Source organism: Podarcis liolepis (assembly GCF_965112155.1).
Source record: "Podarcis liolepis genome assembly, chromosome: 13".
NCBI lineage: Eukaryota > Metazoa > Chordata > Lepidosauria > Squamata > Lacertidae > Podarcis > Podarcis liolepis.
Window position 1 is genome coordinate 32,439,964 of NC_139573.1, and position 18,155 is coordinate 32,458,118.

The window sequence follows — 18,155 nt, forward strand, 5'->3', positions numbered from 1 at the left end:
CACCCACAGCCACAAGCTACCACCTGGAGAGAGAGTATACCTGATTTACAGCCACCTTCAGCCAGCACTCCCGTCCCTTGTACTTGGAGGCAGGATCTGTCCCATAAAGCAGAGGAACATCTCCCAGATTCTGACTTGTGAGATGAGCTGCTACAAGGAATGACAGAGACTGGAGGAAGAAGCAAGGAAGCTGGATGCTGGTGGAGTGGGGAGGAGAGAATTAAAGAAACAACAACCAGCGGCAGCTGAATTGTGTGCCTCGGATTAGACTAGCACTACTCTGACAGCAGGAGGAGGGGGAAAGAACAATAAACAATCAACCCCAGTTGAGGGTTCTTCTCCTGCAAACAAGACAAAAGGGATACAGTGAAACTGCGAGCGAAATGCAAGAAGCTGCTGGGAAGAGAGCAATAGCCTGTCAGAGGGGACTTCTGTCTGTCTTGTCAGAGCAAACAGACCCAAGCCCAAAATAAAGGAATAAAATGGGGAGGGGGGGTGTTTTCCTGTGTCCAGAATGGTGCACAGATTTGAGTGGTTCACTGCCTATGCTGTACAACTTCAGACTTTGTGTTGGTCAGATGTCTGAATCTTTCCATAGGTCCTCCTCACATAGAGAACTAGGATGTCAGGGAGAAGTGTTACATTGGATGCAGGTGAGAGCTCACACCATCAGATGCTTCTCCATTAAATACTGTGGCGGCTGCTGCTACTAGTAATCTAACACACACAAAAGCAGCATGTCAAGGAGAGATAGACAATGTTGTGCCAGATCAGCTTTCACCAACCTAGTGCCCTGAGGATGTTTTGTGCTATAACCCTCATCAGCTCCAAAGCTGATCTGCAGGTTGGTGAAAGCTGATCTAGGCCGTGCTAGACAGACCAAATTGCCTGGCCCAGTTGTAAGGGCAGCTTCAGATGATGAAGTAGGAACGGCTGCTGCCTGCAGGCTTCCAAACTAAAAGGGAAGCAAAGGGGAGGGAAAGCATTAAGAGGCTCCTGACAGTCTCTTCCTGCCCAGGGACCACAAAAGCTCCTGGCCATTAATTTGATCCAGCAGGAGTCTTGCGGACAGAGATGGGTCCCAATTTTGGGGTGGCCCAAGCAGAAAATCCAAAGGGCACCCCACCCCAAAATGTACAAATAACAAACTTAATAATGGGACAACTGGCCGCCAAAATGTGCAGCTGCAGCCACTGCAGCAACTGCCTTGCTCAGCCAACAGGCCCATCAGGATACGACAGAGGAGGAAAAGGGAAGCAGGTTGGTTCCACCACCAGCTTTGCTGAGAAACCTGCTTCATCACGTTCCTTCATTAGGTTGCAGGAGAGGAGAGGAGAGGAGAGGAGAGGAGAGGAGAGGAGAGGAGAGGAGGGAAGCAGGGCCACTCCATCTGGTCTGTGGAGAGACCAACAACTTTTGGCTCCCCTCTCCTCAAGCTGTTTCCTTCCCAGCAGGCCATTATACAAACTATGTAATTAAGAATTAGTGCCTGGGTTTGCTATATTCCTCCTCCATCCCAAACCGTTTTTCCTTTTGTAGCTTATTTTTTAAACCATAAACCCGAGGACAGAGGATATCTTATTACTGATCTTTCCAAGATGCTCGGGGTGCCTTTTTTTTAAGCTAAAGGGCAGGGTAAATATTATTTAACTTTAAATAAATAAATGATAGCAGAGCAAGATCTGCCTACGAAACAAGGAACACAGAGCAGACATGTATCCTGTTGCAGAGGTATTCTATGGCTGAACAGTGTGTCAGTACAGGTGTTGTGAAGAGGAAGAAGGTATGGTTGGTAAAACACCTTGCAAATTAAAAGCCTTTCCTAAATTATTATTACTATACTGGTCCAAATATAAGCTCCCCCCCCCAATATATAGACACACATACCCAGGAGAGCTCTTAAATCATGACCTCTCTATCTACAAGAGAATGATTATAGGCAACACTCAAGTTTTATAAAAGCCAGATTTGGGGGGGGGGGAGTGTGGCCTATATTCTGACCAATACAATACTATTCATAAAAATAAGGTTGTCACTTAAAAAGGTAAAGGTAAAGGACCCCTGACAGTTAAGTCCAATCGCAGACGACTCTGGGGTTGCAGCGCTCATCTCGCTTTACAGGCTGATGGCGCTGGCGTTTGTCTGCAGACAGTTTTTCCGGGTCATGTGGCCAGCATGACTAAGCTGCTTCTGGCGCAATGGAATACCAAAACCAGAGCAGTGCACGGAAGGGCCATTTACCTTCCCGCCGGAGCGGTACCTATTTATCTACTTGCACTGTGACATGCATTCGAACTGCTAGGTTGGCAGGAGCTGGGACTGAGCAACGGGAGCTCACCCCGTCACAGGGATTCGAACCGCCGACCTTCTGATCGGCAAGCCCAAGAGGCTCAGTGGTTTAGACCACAGCGCCACCCGCGTCCCAACAAGGTTGTCACTTACCGAGTGTGAAATGAGATGCATTATTCAGCAGCATTTGCAAATACACAGAAAACCCCATACAAGCAACTGGTAGAAAACATGCCATCGCTGTTGAGTGCATACAGACAACTAAAATATACAAAGCAATATATAGATGGTACAGAAATGCATTAGACCAATTCTTTCCTGGAAGATAGCTAGGTCTATCCATAGCCAGGAACTATAATAATGAAACTGAACCTCCATGGCATGAGGAATGATATCAGATTATCAGGTGTTGGGAACACACAACAGGATGTGTCTCAACTGTGCTGTTTGTATGATTTCCGAAGGCACCCAGTTGGTCGCTGCAGTAAACAACATGCTGAACTAAAAACACTGAGCTAGGGAAACAGTTCTAGAAGTTCTTTTCTAGTGTAAGGAAGATGCCCGGAGATGTGTGAAACAATAATGAAGATAAGAGCACCACTGTGCATGTGTAGAGTATTTTCCCTCACATGCCTAACCCACAAATATCCGAGAATGGGGAACAGAGCTTTCGAGTTAGGGGAATATGACTTCCAGGCAGGCTCAAACAGCGAGCACCTCTCAAGTCGGGAAATTAAAGCCCTCCTTAAAATTTCTTTCTCAGACTTGCTTTATATCCAAAAGGATTTAGGTCAGCTGCAATCTCTGGTGACACTAGGAAACCCAGTGGGAACTCCGCCTATGGCATGAGAGCATCCAATTAAAATACTTCTTCCTCCGTCACAGCCTCCTGACCTGGATTATGGAGGCTGGGGAGGGATCATAAACCAAGAGGGGCAAACGGCAGAGAGAGAGAGAAAGTTTTCAATTTGGAGAGCCAGATGTTGAGGGTCTCCATCTGTGGCAATGTATTGAATGCCTGTCAACAAGTAATCAGAATGTCTGCAGCTGCCGGGGTGGGGTGGGCATCCAGAGTGGGGTAGAGGAGTGAAAGGATGCAGATTTAGGTAGCAGAACAAGGCATCAAAGTGGACTGCACCACTTCAGGAAGGGGGGGGGGATTCCATTTTCATTTTCAAAAGCTCCTGTGTGCTTAAAAACTCCCTGCAAATAGAAAATCAACATGGTAGGCAAAAAACTTTGCTCCTCAATCATGTGCCGATTTTCTATTTGCAGGGAGAATCACAGAATCAGGTTTACCTTATTTTTTTTTTTCATATGGGCTTTGTGTCATTCATAAACGCTATTTCTCATCTGTAATCTCATTCTGCCGCATGCGTAGACCGAGACCTCAATTCAACTACATTGCAGGGAGAGAGAATGCAGGGTATGGATTCCCCCAAGTGTAAAAGAGGCTATCTTGCCTTGCCAGCAATAAGAGAAAAGGAGGCAGTGCCTGTGGGTGCAAAACCTATTGGTCCTGCTGAAGGAAGGAAAATTCAGTATTTCCCTTTAGCATTTATAGATTCCGAGCGGTTTATTGATTAATGGATTAATGCAGGGATGGCTGTTTTCTCCTCCAAGGGTCTCTCTCTTCTCTGAATAGTGGTCCAGGGGCAAAAGCTATATTTACTGCAGAACTTGACCCTCCTCACTGTAGAGCCTTGCTATTTCAAAGATACAGGATTCCTCTCAAAAGTTATTCAAAACTGCGAAAGAAGTTCAGTGCCATGTAGCAACCGTGAAGATGAAAAAGGGCTTCATGGCTATGAAACACTTAATGTAATAAACCTTAATCTTGCCTCCTTCCTTTCTAAACAACCCCAAACACTTTTGCTTTTCCTTGTATGTAGGAGATGCTGCAACCCCAGCAATAGTTTTTGTCATCCTGTTTCTTTTTAATCTTTTCCAGCACTAGGATACCCTTTCTAACATGCAACAAGAAAATGAGTGAGGAACAGAAGCAAATCTGCAAAAAATAATAACATAATATAGTAATAATAAAAATAGTAATGAGATGGGAAATCTCCCTCTCCCACCAGATTGGTTTGCTTAAAAAGTAAAAGCTTGAACTAATTTTTTGCTTACTAGGCTTTGAAATCACCTACTTATTTGCATATTGGCACAGAATACAAATTTGGCTGCCTTAGCAACGGTACCACCAACTCTCTCTTTCCCAGCCAATCAAAAGGAGACAACCAGCATTGCTGGCACTGGGCTGTGGAAGCCAAGGGCTGCATGCTTGCCCTTTCTCCAGCATTGAGTTTAGCAGGGAGAAGGCTTATTCCTGTACATCTTGGAAGGATCCATAGGTGCAGGTGCCAAAGCTGAATCCATTTCTCTCCTTCACTTTTGAGACGCTGATGGATGAGATCAGGGTTGGGGGTTTTTTCAGACAAGAAGGCAGGTTGTACTTCCAACTACATGCCTTGAGATCACAAACCTTGCTGTGTTTACTGGCAAGTTTTCAAGGTATTGCTTTTGCCACAGACGCGTCAATCTGCATTCATCAGAGCACAGTATCATTCCTTATTCACAAGATCATTAAAACCATTCATGCCAAGACTGGTCAGATCAGCCCTCATTCAAACACAGGTTTTTTTTTGTTTTGTGTGGTGTTGTTTTTTTGCCAGACAGGACAACAAAACAATAGGATGTTGCATACTTAGCTGGCAGTCACTAAAGCATAGGGCTGTGTGTGTGTGTGTGGTGAGGTTCTGCTTTCACAAAAGGCTACTTACCTCCTTAGATCAGATAAGCAGCATTGGCCACAAGCCAATTTGGTACATGAGGTGGTAAATCTAAAAGGCACCTACCTCTCTTACCATTTAACACAAGGCATAATCCACCAGGAAATTCTTCTGCATAAGCAGAAAGAGTGTCTCCACCCCCATCGTTCAGGCTGGATGCTGAGGTCCAGCTCTGAGGGCCTTCTGGCGGTTCCCTCACTACGAGAAGTGAGGTTCATATAATCATAGAATTGGACAAGGGTCATCGAGTCCAACCCCCTGCCAAGCAGGGAACCAGGCAGAGGGCCTTCTTGGTAGTGGTGCCCGCCCTGTGGAACGCCCTCCCATCAGATGTCAAGGAAATAATCAACTCTCTGACTTTTAGAAGACATCTTAAGGCAGCCCCATTCAGGGAAGTTTTTAATGTTTGGTGTTTTATCATGTTTTTAATATTCTGTTGGGAACCGCCCAGAGTGGCTGGGGAAACCCAGCCAGATGGACGGGGTAGAAATAACAAATTGTTGTTGTTATTGTTAAGCTGCAGTGAAATGAACTATTGCACTCTTGCACAGCTCTTTCTGCATTGCAGGGGGTTGAACTAGATGACCTTTGGGGTCCCATCCAATTCTATGATTCTATGACAATTTCAATGGGACTTGTGCAGAACTGCCTGATGGACCATTCCCCATGTTTATTTACATGGATGTGTTTGTGGAGAGGGGTAATTTCCCAAAAATGGATCAGGCTGCCTCATCTCTGATGAGACTCTTTTCCTTCTCCCTCATTGTCTACATGCAATAAAAGTCTGATGGGGCTTCCCTCTCCCTCTTTTTTTTATTATTTAAAGGAAACAGAGGGTTAATTGTCTACAACCCAAGCTAAGCAGCCAGGTTTTAAGTTTCACTGAGACCTTGAGAATAATCTTCTTAGCATGTCAGCTCCAGACAGCTCCGTGAACCAGGCGACTCCATGGGTGATGAAAGAGAGAGTCTAATTGCACTAGTATAAGCCAAGAGAACACATGGGAGGGGGAGAGAGGGAGGGAGAGAAAAGGGGAGAAAACCACGAAGAAGAAGAAGCAGCGACAATCTTTCCCGAACACCCTCATCAAAACACTCCATTCCAGAAATGAGGACCCCATAATTCCTTGCAGGAACTGAGAAAAAAAAGTAAGACAATGAACTCAATAAGAAATTGTTGTCCAGGTATTAATGGCTGGGAGGTAACTCCTTAGAGATCAGAGATATCAGGGCAGTGATTCATGGGGGGGGGGGGAATCCCATGTATCATGGCGGTGCCTGGCCTGATGAACCACCTTAAAGGAAGTGGGAGGGAAGCCCTAGAGGGAAAGGTACCACTGTGTGAGGGAGGGGCAGGGGTTGTTTATGTGTAATGAAGACACCTTCCCCTAAGTAATGTTGGTTGTTGCCACAGCCTCTCTCTCAGTGACCATGATGGTTTGCCTTTACAGACTGCTTACTAGTAAAAGACCTCGAAGCAGTTCACAATACTGAATGAAAAAAAGGCATTTGAAAATATATAAACACAATAAGTACAATAAAAACGATCTCAAATTATTTATATAGTAACAGAACAAATGCACAAACAACATCCACATATAGAAACAGTTATCGCTATAAACAAAACCAGAGAGCATTGCAAAGCAGCATAATGCAACACGTTTATTCACCCAAGCACTCAGTCAACCTCACTCACAACCATTGCAATCATACCAACCACTCAGACACAAGACCACTTACACTCAATGTTACGACCCAAAAAGGATCGCTGCCAAGCATACACAGGCAAGAGATTCTACCCATCTCTGAAGCATTAATGGAGTCATGCCTCACACGCAATGGACTATCTAATTCTCCTCTCTCACCTGAGAGGAGCCCAGTTCTAAACCAGAGCATGCTCTCACCCTGTGGAGTTTAAATTATTTTCATTCACTCGTGATGTGAGAGTTTGCATCTCAGGGATAGTATGGGAGGGATCTGTTGTTCAGGCACAACAACTTAGAGGCATCAGTGTGAACAATGGACAGTTTATTGAAGCTTGTTGCACACAGCACAGCAGGGATGTGTTGCAAACGGAAGTCCATAAAGTACCCGTCCACATGGTTTGTTTCCCCCGCAACCAAATCAGTCAAAAGGTTAGCCAACAAGGCAACTAAATTCGCAGTGAATTGCTGGCAGTAGCCCACAACTCTCCCAATCTGCTGACATTTCATTCCAGCGGTAGGCCAGGTATCCTGTCACACAGGATAAACTCTGAAACAAAATACTGAATTTGCATTTTAATGGTATTAACAATGCGCCCAGCACAGAGGATTCACAGGATTCCCCACCCCCAAATACTTGCTGAACACTGACATCATCGTCAATGTGGACATCTTTGAGTTCGTTCCAACTCTATGATTCTATGATTCCATTCTCAAATCAGAACAAGACCTTGTCTGTACATATCTGAAAACTTGCAGCTTTCCCATGGAATCTGAAGGGCATCATTGTGATCTGGACAGTCTTGGCATTCTGGGAAGTTGTATCAACTCACTGGATAGTTTAAATCTTGGACAGGTGGATTCCCAGTTTGTTTTGTGCTCGTAGTAGAACTTACCGTATTTTTCGCTCTATAGGACGCACTTTTTCCCCTTCAAAAATGAAGGGGAAATGTGTGTGCATCCTATGGAGCGAAGACGCCATAGCCCGGTGACCCTCTCCCGGCTGGAGAGGTAACGCGGGGCTATGGCAGGAGCCTCTATAGGTGCGCGTCACCTCTCCAGCCGGGAGAGCGCGCGCGGGGCTAAAGCAGCCCCCTGCGACCCTCTCCCGGCTGGAGAGGTGACGCGCGCCTATGGCAGGAGCCTCCATAGGTGCGCGTCACCTCTCCAGCCGGAAGAGCGCGCGCGGGACTAAAGCAGCCCCCTGCGACCCTCTCCCGGCTGGAGAGGTGACGCACGCCTATGGCAGGAGCCTCCATAGGCGCGCGTCACCTCTCCAGCCGGGAGAGCGCGCGCGGGGCTAAAGCAGCCCCCTGCGACCCTCTCCCGGCTGGAGAGGTGACGCGCGCCTATGGCAGGAGCCTCCATAGGCGCGCGTCACCTCTCCAGCCGGGAGAGCACGCGCGAGGCGAAAGAAGCCCCCCCGCGACCCTCTCCCAGGTGACGCGCGCCTATGGCAGGAGCCTCCATAGGCGCGCGTCACCTCTCCAGCCGGGAGAGCACGCGCGGGGCTAAAGCAGCCCCCTGCGACCCTCTCCCGGCTGGAGAGGTGACGCGCGCCAATGGCAGGAGCCTCCATAGGCGCGCGTCACCTCTCCAGCCGGGAGAGCGCGCGCGGGGCTAAAGAAGCCACAGCCCCGCGACTCTCTCCCAGCTGGAGAAGTGACGCGTGACTATGGCAGCAGCCTCTCTGCTGCGCCTTTCCGCTGCTCCCTGACCTGCTCTTTGGGGCTGGTGGTGGGCTTCCCCCCGCCAGCCCCAAAGAGCAGGTTGAAAGGAACCTGAAGCCTGGAGAGCGAGAGGGGTCGATGCGCACCGACCCCTCTCGCTCTCCAGGCTTCCAAGGTAGCTGTCTGAACGCACCTTAAACGGCACCTTGTTTTAGAGGGGGAAAACAAGAGGGGGAAAATTCTCCCACTCTCTGCGCAGCGCCTCCTGCCGCTTCACTGAAGGGGCGCTGGGCAGAGAGCGGAAGAATTTTTTTCCCTTATTCTCCCCCCTCTAAAACAAGGTGCGTCCTATTGTCCGGTGCGTCCTATGGTGCGAAAAATACGGTATTCCATCCACCCCACTCTACGTCTTGGGCCAGGGCACAAAACAGAAGGAAATTGGGCCAACCCAGGCTTATCACTACAGCATGTGCCACGGAAATACAATTCATAAGGTGGACTTATATGCCTATTTCTTACTTAGCAGCCCATGTACAAAAGGGCTCTTTGTCCTTATGGATACAGTGAGTCAGCAGGATTTCGTCTTGGACACATCCCTGAATGGTACATATGAAAATTTAATCCAGTTAACACCTCTGCTGTTTGTCCTTGAACTATCATCTTATTTACAAGAGATAATGGGAACAGTCCATGTATGTAGGCATAGTTGCATCGTATATGCCCAACCGGTACATAACCATAGGAAGCTGATGGAGCGCCAGTGGGAACACCTGCTTTGGGCTGAGTAGTGAAGTCCACTACCCAGCTGGGCCTTTCTTCATTGGGATGGAGGATATTCTCTTGTTGTTGCTGCTACTGCCTCATTGGTCCAGGAAATAAGTGAAGCTCCTCAATCTCTGCCACGTCTTAATAGCCTGAGTGGCATTTAGCAATGGGCAATGGGACTCCCGTGCCTCAGGAGAGGTGGGCTTTCACTCCCAAGTTCCTGGTAATACTCTTCTAGATTCTACAAAAGGTTAGGCTGTGACTTCAGCAGATATGAATATCTCCAGGAAGACAGCAACAGAGCCAAGAGTCTCCGGGGTATTACACAGAACCTCAATGCTCGGGAGAAAGCAGGAGGAGCTCAGCTATCAGCTCAGTAGTATGTATCAAATATTTGACCTACAAGAGTCCTAATAATTTCATATCTGCTGTGTCTTTTGTAACCTGCTTGTACACTGTCTAGAGACTACAGTGTTAAACCAATATATAAATTGTTGCTGCCTGGGGAACACTGGGTCTCTCTGTTGTGTTTGGTAAATTTCTGCATGAGTGCCTATCTGATGTATGAAACTTGCCACAAACGTGCTGATAGCCGTGGGCTTAGATCAAAGGGGACTGGACAAAATTCACGGTGGACAGGTCTGTCAATGGCTATTAGTCATAATGGCTAAACCTCAGCCACTCCACTGAATACCAGCTGCTGAGGGACAAGCGGAGGGTGGGGATGCAGGGGGAGAGGGCATTTGTGTCTGCTCCCACTATGATGTCCATGTTCCACCAATGTACGGTAATTAGGATTAATCCAGATTATTTTTCTCCTGGTAAGGACACCACCCAGACACCAAAGCACTCTCAGCAGCTTAAGTATTATTTAATTTATTCAGGTAACTGGGTCGTTTTGCTGTCTTTGAGCCCTCAGTTACAGCACTGGAGCTCTGGCTCCTTCCTTTTCTTTTATTGCCCTATCTGTGGGCAATTTCCACTTGTCCTGTGCCTAGAAAGCATGGGTCTGAGCAGTTTTCCACTCGTCCTGTGCTTTTCTAGACACAGGTCCAAGTGGTTTTGCCTTTGCCCTGCATTTTTCTTCTGCCCATTTCAAAATATGGCAACCCTTGCCACTGTTATGATCTTAAGGCAGAGATCTCAGTAGCACTCTGGCCCTATTGCCACGCCAGAGGTACCACTGCTGGCTGAGTGAAGGCTGCAAATTTGCCCAAAGGGCTGCCACTCTTTCCTAGCCCTGCTGCTGCCGCCTGGATGGTAAAATCGGGCATTTGCTGGGGACTCAAGACCAGCACAGGACCCACTACCCTAAAACGGTATCATGCCCACTTTGGACAGAGTTCTCAGGAAGACTGAACGCAACCTAAGTGTGTTCTCAGTTTGCAAGTCTCACCTCATCCACGATGGGGGCAGAGGGCACGGAAGCTGCCGTACCCAAGAAACCCCCCCCAACCACCTTCTCACTCCCAAAGCCATTCTTCCTCTTCCCCAAACTGTATAAACACCCACAGCTATTGCAGCCCCACTCTCCAGAGATGTTCATGAACCTGATGGTAAACTGAGAATCCTCAAACTGTACAGTGGTACCTTGGTTTACGAACTTAATCGGTTCCGGAAGTCCATTCCTAAACCAAAGCGTTCTTAAACCAAGGCGTGCTTTCCCATAGCAGCGGGGGACTCAATTTACAAATGGAACACACTCAACAGGAAGCGAAACATGTTCTGCTTCCAAGGCAAAGTTCACAAACCAAAATACCTACTTCCGGGTTTGCAGAGTTCTTAATCCAAGCTGTTCATAAACTAAGATGTTCTTAAACCAAGGTACCACTGTATTTGAAAGTGCGGTCTGCTAATTCAGAAGTTCAAAGTATCCTTCATAGGACGACAACTCCCCTCACCAAGGGCTCATCAGGTTGTGTGTGGATGCAGCTACTTGGAAGCAAATGTTTCAATTCCTATATCGCCGGGTTAGGGGAGGAAATGTGCCACCTGCAGTCTGACAATTTCTTGGTGGGAAGCTGCAGCTGAATTCACGGGTGGCTTTGGCCACATGTTACCTGCACATGAATGTATCCCAAGGGATACTCAGTGCGCATCATGTGGATATAGCAACAGCTGTAAAATAAGAGCTGTGGCTGAGCAAGTGGGTGAGCTGCTTACCTCTGTATGTGCACATTCATTATTGAGCCTTTGTTTCCAGGCCTATTAAACACTGGAGTCCTTGCTCCTTAAATTTCCAAGCATGCAAAGAGATCCAAGATGTGGTTTGCGTTCGATGCCAGAAAGGCATGAATGTCTCCATAAAGCAGTGATAGTGCAATAAGCAATTCTGAGGTTTAAAAAAACTGCAGGTGGGGGGGCAGCTCTGCCCAATGATGAAAGTGTGCCTGTTCCCTAAACACAGTCTGTTATCTTCCCCTCCCTCTAAGCAATCCAGCTAATATTTCCAAACAGGACATTGTAACATATGAGTAAACATTCGAACAATTGTTTCCACCTGTATTTTTCATGTTTCTGGACTTTAATTTGCTAACAATGTTATGTCTAACCTGGATATGGCGGGGGGGGGGCAGAAATGTAAAAGAACAACAACAACAACGCTGATTCATTATTATATTGCACTCATTACTGCTTATTAGTAGCAAAAATAAATCATTTAGTCCTCATCCTGAATTGAAAGGGAGTCTAAGCATGCTGTAAGCATATTCCTGCTTATTCACAGTCGCCCCCGAACAGCTTTATCTCCACCCTCCCCCGCCTCTAGTGCTTTACCCCCGTTGTTAATATGTAGATTGTAAGCTTCTTGGGGCAGGTATCTTGTCATATTTCCCCATGTTATTGTGTGCCATGTACATGGATGGCACAGGAGAAACACCACAACTCCTAAACTACCGTACTTTTCCGTGTATAAGACTGTGTTTTTTTACTCTAAAATAAGGTTCAAAATTGGGGCTCGTCTTATACACAGATAGTATCCCCCCCATTTTCTTAAATTGGAGTTCCCCAAAATAGGGGGCATCTTATAGACAGGAACATACGCTAAATTAAAAGCCTAGTTTGTGTGTTTGAGCAAGCACTCACACAATCACCACACACTTATTTTAAACTATCCTCAGATCTGAGAGGTATTGTCTTACATGCACTATGCTGCTTTACCCTAGATGTGCTCATTTTGAACCCTTGACAGGCCCCAAAGAGAAATTTCACTAATGCTGTGTAATCCTGACCTGTCTCAAACAGCCCCCCAGCCCCGCCCTGCCACCCTCCCCCTGGGTCTCCCACATATCTCTGTGGCCTCACCCTTGTCCTGACCTGGAGAGATATCCTGCTGTTTGCAGTTCCAGCTCTGGGCCTCCTAACAGGTTGTCTTACACAGCTACATAATTTTCTTAATGGCCAATTTTAACTCCTTCCAGGATTCTTGGAGCCACGCAGGTGGCAGAGTGGGAAAAGTGCCATGTGAAGATTCTCAGCCCATTCTGTGCTCCACAATGTCTAAGGGTCGGACACTTTGGAGGCTTACAAGCAGCAGAGGGACACATGGGGGGGGGGGATTATTAACTCTCTCTCTTCATCGAGAATATTCCCAGGAAGGCAGGTTAAGACTGAAACTGTGCATTTCACTAATGGAAGTCATTGACACTGGATGCTATGAGACACATAAATGAGTTCTTGTTCTGCTGTTAAAATTCAGTTTGTGATTAGCTGGTTAGTATTCCTGAACAAGGAATATGCTTTGAATTTAGGAAAGGGTTGAGAGTGCAGAAATATTGGCTCTGACCACTGATACGTCCCACAGCCAGAATGGCCAATTATCACAGATGTTAGGATGAGGTCATCCACAAAGGTAAAGGTAAAGGACCCCATGACAGTTAAGTCCAGTCAAAGGAGACTATGGGGTTACGGCGCTCATCTCACTTTCAGGCCAAAGGAGCCGGTGTTTGTCCACAGACAGCTTTCCGGGTCATGTGGCCAGCATGAATAAACTGCTTCTGGCGCAACAGGACACCTGATGGAAACCAGAGCGCACAGAAATGCTGTTTACCTTCCCGCCAGAGCGGTACCCATTTATCTACTTGCACTTGCATGCTTTCGAACTGCTAGGTTGGCAGGAGCTGGGACTGAGCAACGGGAGCTCACTCCGTCACAGGGTTTTGAACCACCAACCTTCCAATTGGCAAGCCCAAGAGGCTCAGTGTTTTAGACCACAGCGTCACCCACGTCCCTGGTCGTCCGCAACATCTAGAGGGCACCACATTGGCTACGCATGGTATACCATGTGGTTTCTAATCTCTTGCCCCCAATGTTCACACATTACAAAACTCTGCAGTTGGCCCCATTGGTTCTGGTTCTAATCACAAAATGACATTAGGAACTCTATTTACATGCCTCCACTAAATATTTTTTTCCACAGATTATCCATGACTGATATTTACCTGCAATATGAAGATGTCACCAAGCACTTAGTCTATCTGATCAACATTAACAATATGGTGGTGGGGGCTTACACACATTGAGCTCCTCATCCAATCCATGTGGCTGCTCACAATCTCTGTTAAGCATCTCCACACGTTTAAATTCATTCACATGAAATAGACAGCGTTTCCAAGTGAAGAGGCGAAAGGGGGGTGACCAGGCCCCTTCTGGACAAACCTTTGGAGAACAACAGTTGAACTAAACTAATCCCACAAGAATATAAATCCACATTCAGGCTAGGCTAGATCCAATTAAAACAATCTAGTTTAATTAAGCAGGATAGGATTGCAGGGCAGACGACAGTTTCCCCAGGAATTACTCATTAGCAGAGGGGTTTCTGATGGTTAAACAAATGATGTTTTCAAGAAGTGAAAGCAAGCTCTACTAAGGGTCCCGCTTATGTGCTCCACACCCTGCACCTGTATGGATGAGGCCCGTTGCAAACTAATGAGAACCATACTTCAGGGTCCTGCTGCAGATTTATGCATTATTTTGTTCCTATGGTCTTCAAGGGAGGAAGCCGATTTCCTAGCCCGCTGGTGCCCCCAAACATTGAGCCCCTAAGCTACATTATAAGGAGCATAGGTCCAAGAGCTGGCAAGATTCAGAGTGGGTAACCAGCTGGCACTTCCTGCCACTATTTTATTAAATTTCCATACCACTTTATACATGTAGATCTAAGGGTGATTCACAACATAAAATCACAATATAGAAAACACAAAATACACAATAATAAAAATTTTTAAAGACAACCCAATAATCTCCTCCAATGATGCATGAGTAGACATACATAAGATTATTATTATTAAATTTATATCCTACCCTTCTTCCTGAGGGAGTTCAGATTGCACAGCTAATCACTTTGTTTCATACCAGCTGCATTTTTGTGGTATCTGAACATCAAACCACATCCTACAATCTCACAAAATCCAGCAACATCATCTCAATACATGACTTAAAATACGCACGCTTTCAAACAGCCTACCGTGCCCAGTGCAATCTGGTACAAAGTAAGTAAAAATGTTTATCTTAAGGATGGAACTAGATCAAGTGGTTTGAAAGAGGGATAACTGCTTCAGCAGCAAATACACGCATCCCGTTTTTAGCTCCGGTAAACAGGTCTTGCAGGAGTTTGTATTGTTTCAAAACCCTGCAAAACCTGTTTGGCCAGAGGTAACAGTGGGACAAAAGAAGTATGTGTGCAATGACTACAGAAACAGATTCCTCTCTCTTGGACCACTTTCAGCTCTTTAAAAAAAGACAATGCCCATCTCCAGCCTCAAAGCCCAATTATTATGCATTACGCATGTGAACAAAAACCTATGTGTGAACACATATGGGGCTTTTTATTGAACCAAGCAATTGGCAGCATTGAAGCAATCATAGTACAAACAGAACTGCCTGAAATTCAAGCCAAGAGATTGATTTTTCCATAGAAAATCTGCTGCCAGAGGCTTGGAAAACAGAGCTGGAAATGGAATTCCTCCAGCAGGCTTTCACTTCCCTACTTAGCCTAATGGGCTAACCCTGATGCAGATTAAGTAATGTGAGATTTGGCCCTAGAAAATGTAGCCCAGTCATTTCACCTGGTTTACAATCAGGCTTGAGAGACAGAGAGAGAGCAAAGCAAAGCTCTGCGATTAGATTATTAATGCTACGGAAGGCCTGAAGTGAAACATGTTCTTCAGGAACGAGCTGTGACATGCTTCTGAAATCACTCAAGGGTTTAGCTTAGCGATTATGTCATCAGCAGCAGACAGCTGCAATATGAGCTTCTCAGGGCTCAGAGCTTGCTTGTGGTAGGGAAGTGAAGGGAAGAGCATTGGGGGAATGTGTGCAATTAGGACCTGAAACAAATTGGAGTAGGTGCAGCAAGGAAGGACTTGTACATCTATCTTTCTTTCTTCTCTTGCTTGATCTATTTTTTCCACTCTCAAGGGAGGGCTGTGTATAAAACACAGGTCCTATATTCGGGTAAACTATTATTATTATTATTATTATTATTATTATTATTATTATTATTATTTAAATTTATATACCACCCTTCACCCAAAGATCATAGGACAGTTTAATCTTGTTTGTACACCCAGAAAAACTGAATTCTGCAATCTGAAAAACGAAAACTTCTACGCTTTTTCAAGAGGCTGAATATTAGACACCGATACCAAATATCACAGCACTTGCCAAAACAAACAACCAACAAACAAATATTGGTGCTCCACTGCAAACACCTCACATGGGGTTTTCATTACCTTTTCAGTGACAATGGGAGTGGAGGACAGTGTGAGACTTGTGGGTGATTCCGAATGCTTCTTGTGCTTCTGTTTAGGCCTTTCCTTGTCCTTCCGACTCTGCAAAAGGAAGATCAAAAGACAATGTTTTCCACCCTTCCAGCAGCAAGTGAGAAAGGAAGCTGTAAGGGGAAGGCATCAAGCGAGGATGACAGTCTAGAGTGTATATCTCAGAAGCCATTTCTTTCCCCACCATCCACAGCAACTCTGGCTCGTCACCAAAAACATCTGCCTGGAGTAACCGCTCCTCCAGGTGCAGACAACATCTGGCATGCAGATCCATGACAAAAATCCATATCAGGTTCAGATTAAGATTATACATATACACACATGCATATACACCATACAAGGCCCTCCAGCTATTCACCGGGAATTCCTTCTCCTGGATCAGCTTCATCAGAGGACACCTGAATTTTGCCTCTCCTTAAAAAATAAAGAAATCACTAAATCCCAAGAAAAGGTTATTCAAGATTTTTCACTGCCCAGAAAATCTGGCCACTACATCCTGAAAACAGCTAATTAAATGGTTTTGAAAATATTTGTTTAATTTTTGTTATGGTTTATACATTTCTTGGGAGGCGTAGGGAGGTCCTCAAACACCATCCAGTGAATCACTGGGAACCCTGCTTAGTAACTGTTATTCATGCTTCTTTTTCCTGCTTCAGGGACTAGAAACTTGATTTCATTTCTTGAAATGAAAAAAAACAGCATTACAAAATCTGTGCCCAATATCAAAACCCCTCTTTCTGCAGTGTCATTTTCATTAGTTATAGAACATGCCAGGTCCCCTGGAAGAACCACTTGTCCATATGATTCTGTACAAGGGCAGCTTCTCCCTAATGTTTCAAAGACTTAGTTTGCATTCATGGGGCGCATTGCATAAATTTGCAAGCTCCTGCTGTCTCGGGGTTCAGGAAGAGGTTGTGGGTTCCCCCCCCCTTAATGTGTGTGACATTTAGTTCCAGCCACATCTTTTAGAAGACATCTGAAGGCAACCCTGTTTAGGGAAGCTTTTAATGTTTGACAGACTACTGTATTTTAATATTTTGTTGGAAGCTGCCCAGAGTTGAAACCCAGCCAGATGGGCAGTGTATAAATAAATTATTATTATTATTATTATTATTAATCTCTTGTGGCTTAACGGGGATAGCCATGGCTAAAGGACAACTATCACATGTCAGAGGTCCAGGTTCCTATAACAGACCTGATTCGTTCACAACTTTTATGTAGATTGAGGGAAAGAAAATGTATCTGAGTGATAGAGCACATCATTTGCAGGTAAGTTTGCACCCTGGCCTCTCCAGTTAAAAAAAGATCAGGTAGAAGGAGATGATGGGAAAGTCCTGTACCTGAAGCCCTGGACAGATGCTGCCACTCAGATATTACTGAGCTAGATGAGTAAATTGCTTCAGTGGCTGAACTGGGAGAGAAAAAGGAGTTGGAAAAGAATGGAAGGAAGTGGGATAGTTAGGCACGTCTGCCGGAAAAGAGGTAGGATGGCATCTAATCCCACATCAGAAGACTGGGTATTAGTCTGCTTGCTGTGTACATCCTGCTTTTCTTCGTACCCTGCTAAGTAGTCTTACAAGGCATCTGTTACCCAACCCACATTGTCTCTGCAGGTGTTAGCACCTGTGTCATAAACCTGTGGCGCTTCTGCTGTTCTTTGCCTTGATAAACTAGCATGCTGTGTCTGAACTCCAACACTGTATTAAACCGATTATAACCCACCTTGACTATAGTATTTTATTTAAAAAATGAGGTATAAAATTCGATAATCGCTAAATAAACAAGCAATCAAGCTTCGCACAGGAATTAGATGTGTCTTCTAATTGCAATCTATGCTAGAAGGACATAAAGCAATCGTTGCTAAATTTAGGTTGCCTTCAGAGTGTCACTGTTTTGCGGGGATGATTCAAACCCATACTGGGAAATGTAGGCCTGCGCAGTTAAAGAGGAGTGGGACAGCTACAAGAGGCATTGGGGGCTGCATAAAATGAGGTTGGGGCCATAGTTTGCCCACCTGGAAGATCACAGAAGAGAAATGCAGGTTGCGTAGTGGGTATAGAAATTCAGTTTCCTGAGAATCTCAAGTTTCATTTTTAAAATGCAGCTGTCTAGGTCTTTATGGATTTTAAGATATACACGGAAATATGTGGGTAATCGCTGA

At 45.6% G+C, this 18,155-nt stretch overlaps 1 protein-coding gene across 15 annotated transcripts in view; it reads right to left on the reverse strand.

The window, feature by feature from the left end:
• MLLT6 (MLLT6, PHD finger containing) overlaps window positions 1-18,155 on the reverse strand; it is a 99,702-nt gene that overhangs the window by 27,874 nt on the left and 53,673 nt on the right. For all 15 annotated transcript variants that reach the window (XR_014518097.1, XR_014518098.1, XM_083469521.1 and 12 more), the window contains exon 8: window positions 15,947-16,045. Coding sequence is in view for 13 of the 15 variants with exons in the window: in XM_083469521.1 (XP_083325647.1) it covers window positions 15,947-16,045 (99 nt within the window). In the remaining 2 variants the exon portion in view is untranslated. The remainder of the gene's footprint in view (window positions 1-15,946; window positions 16,046-18,155) is intronic.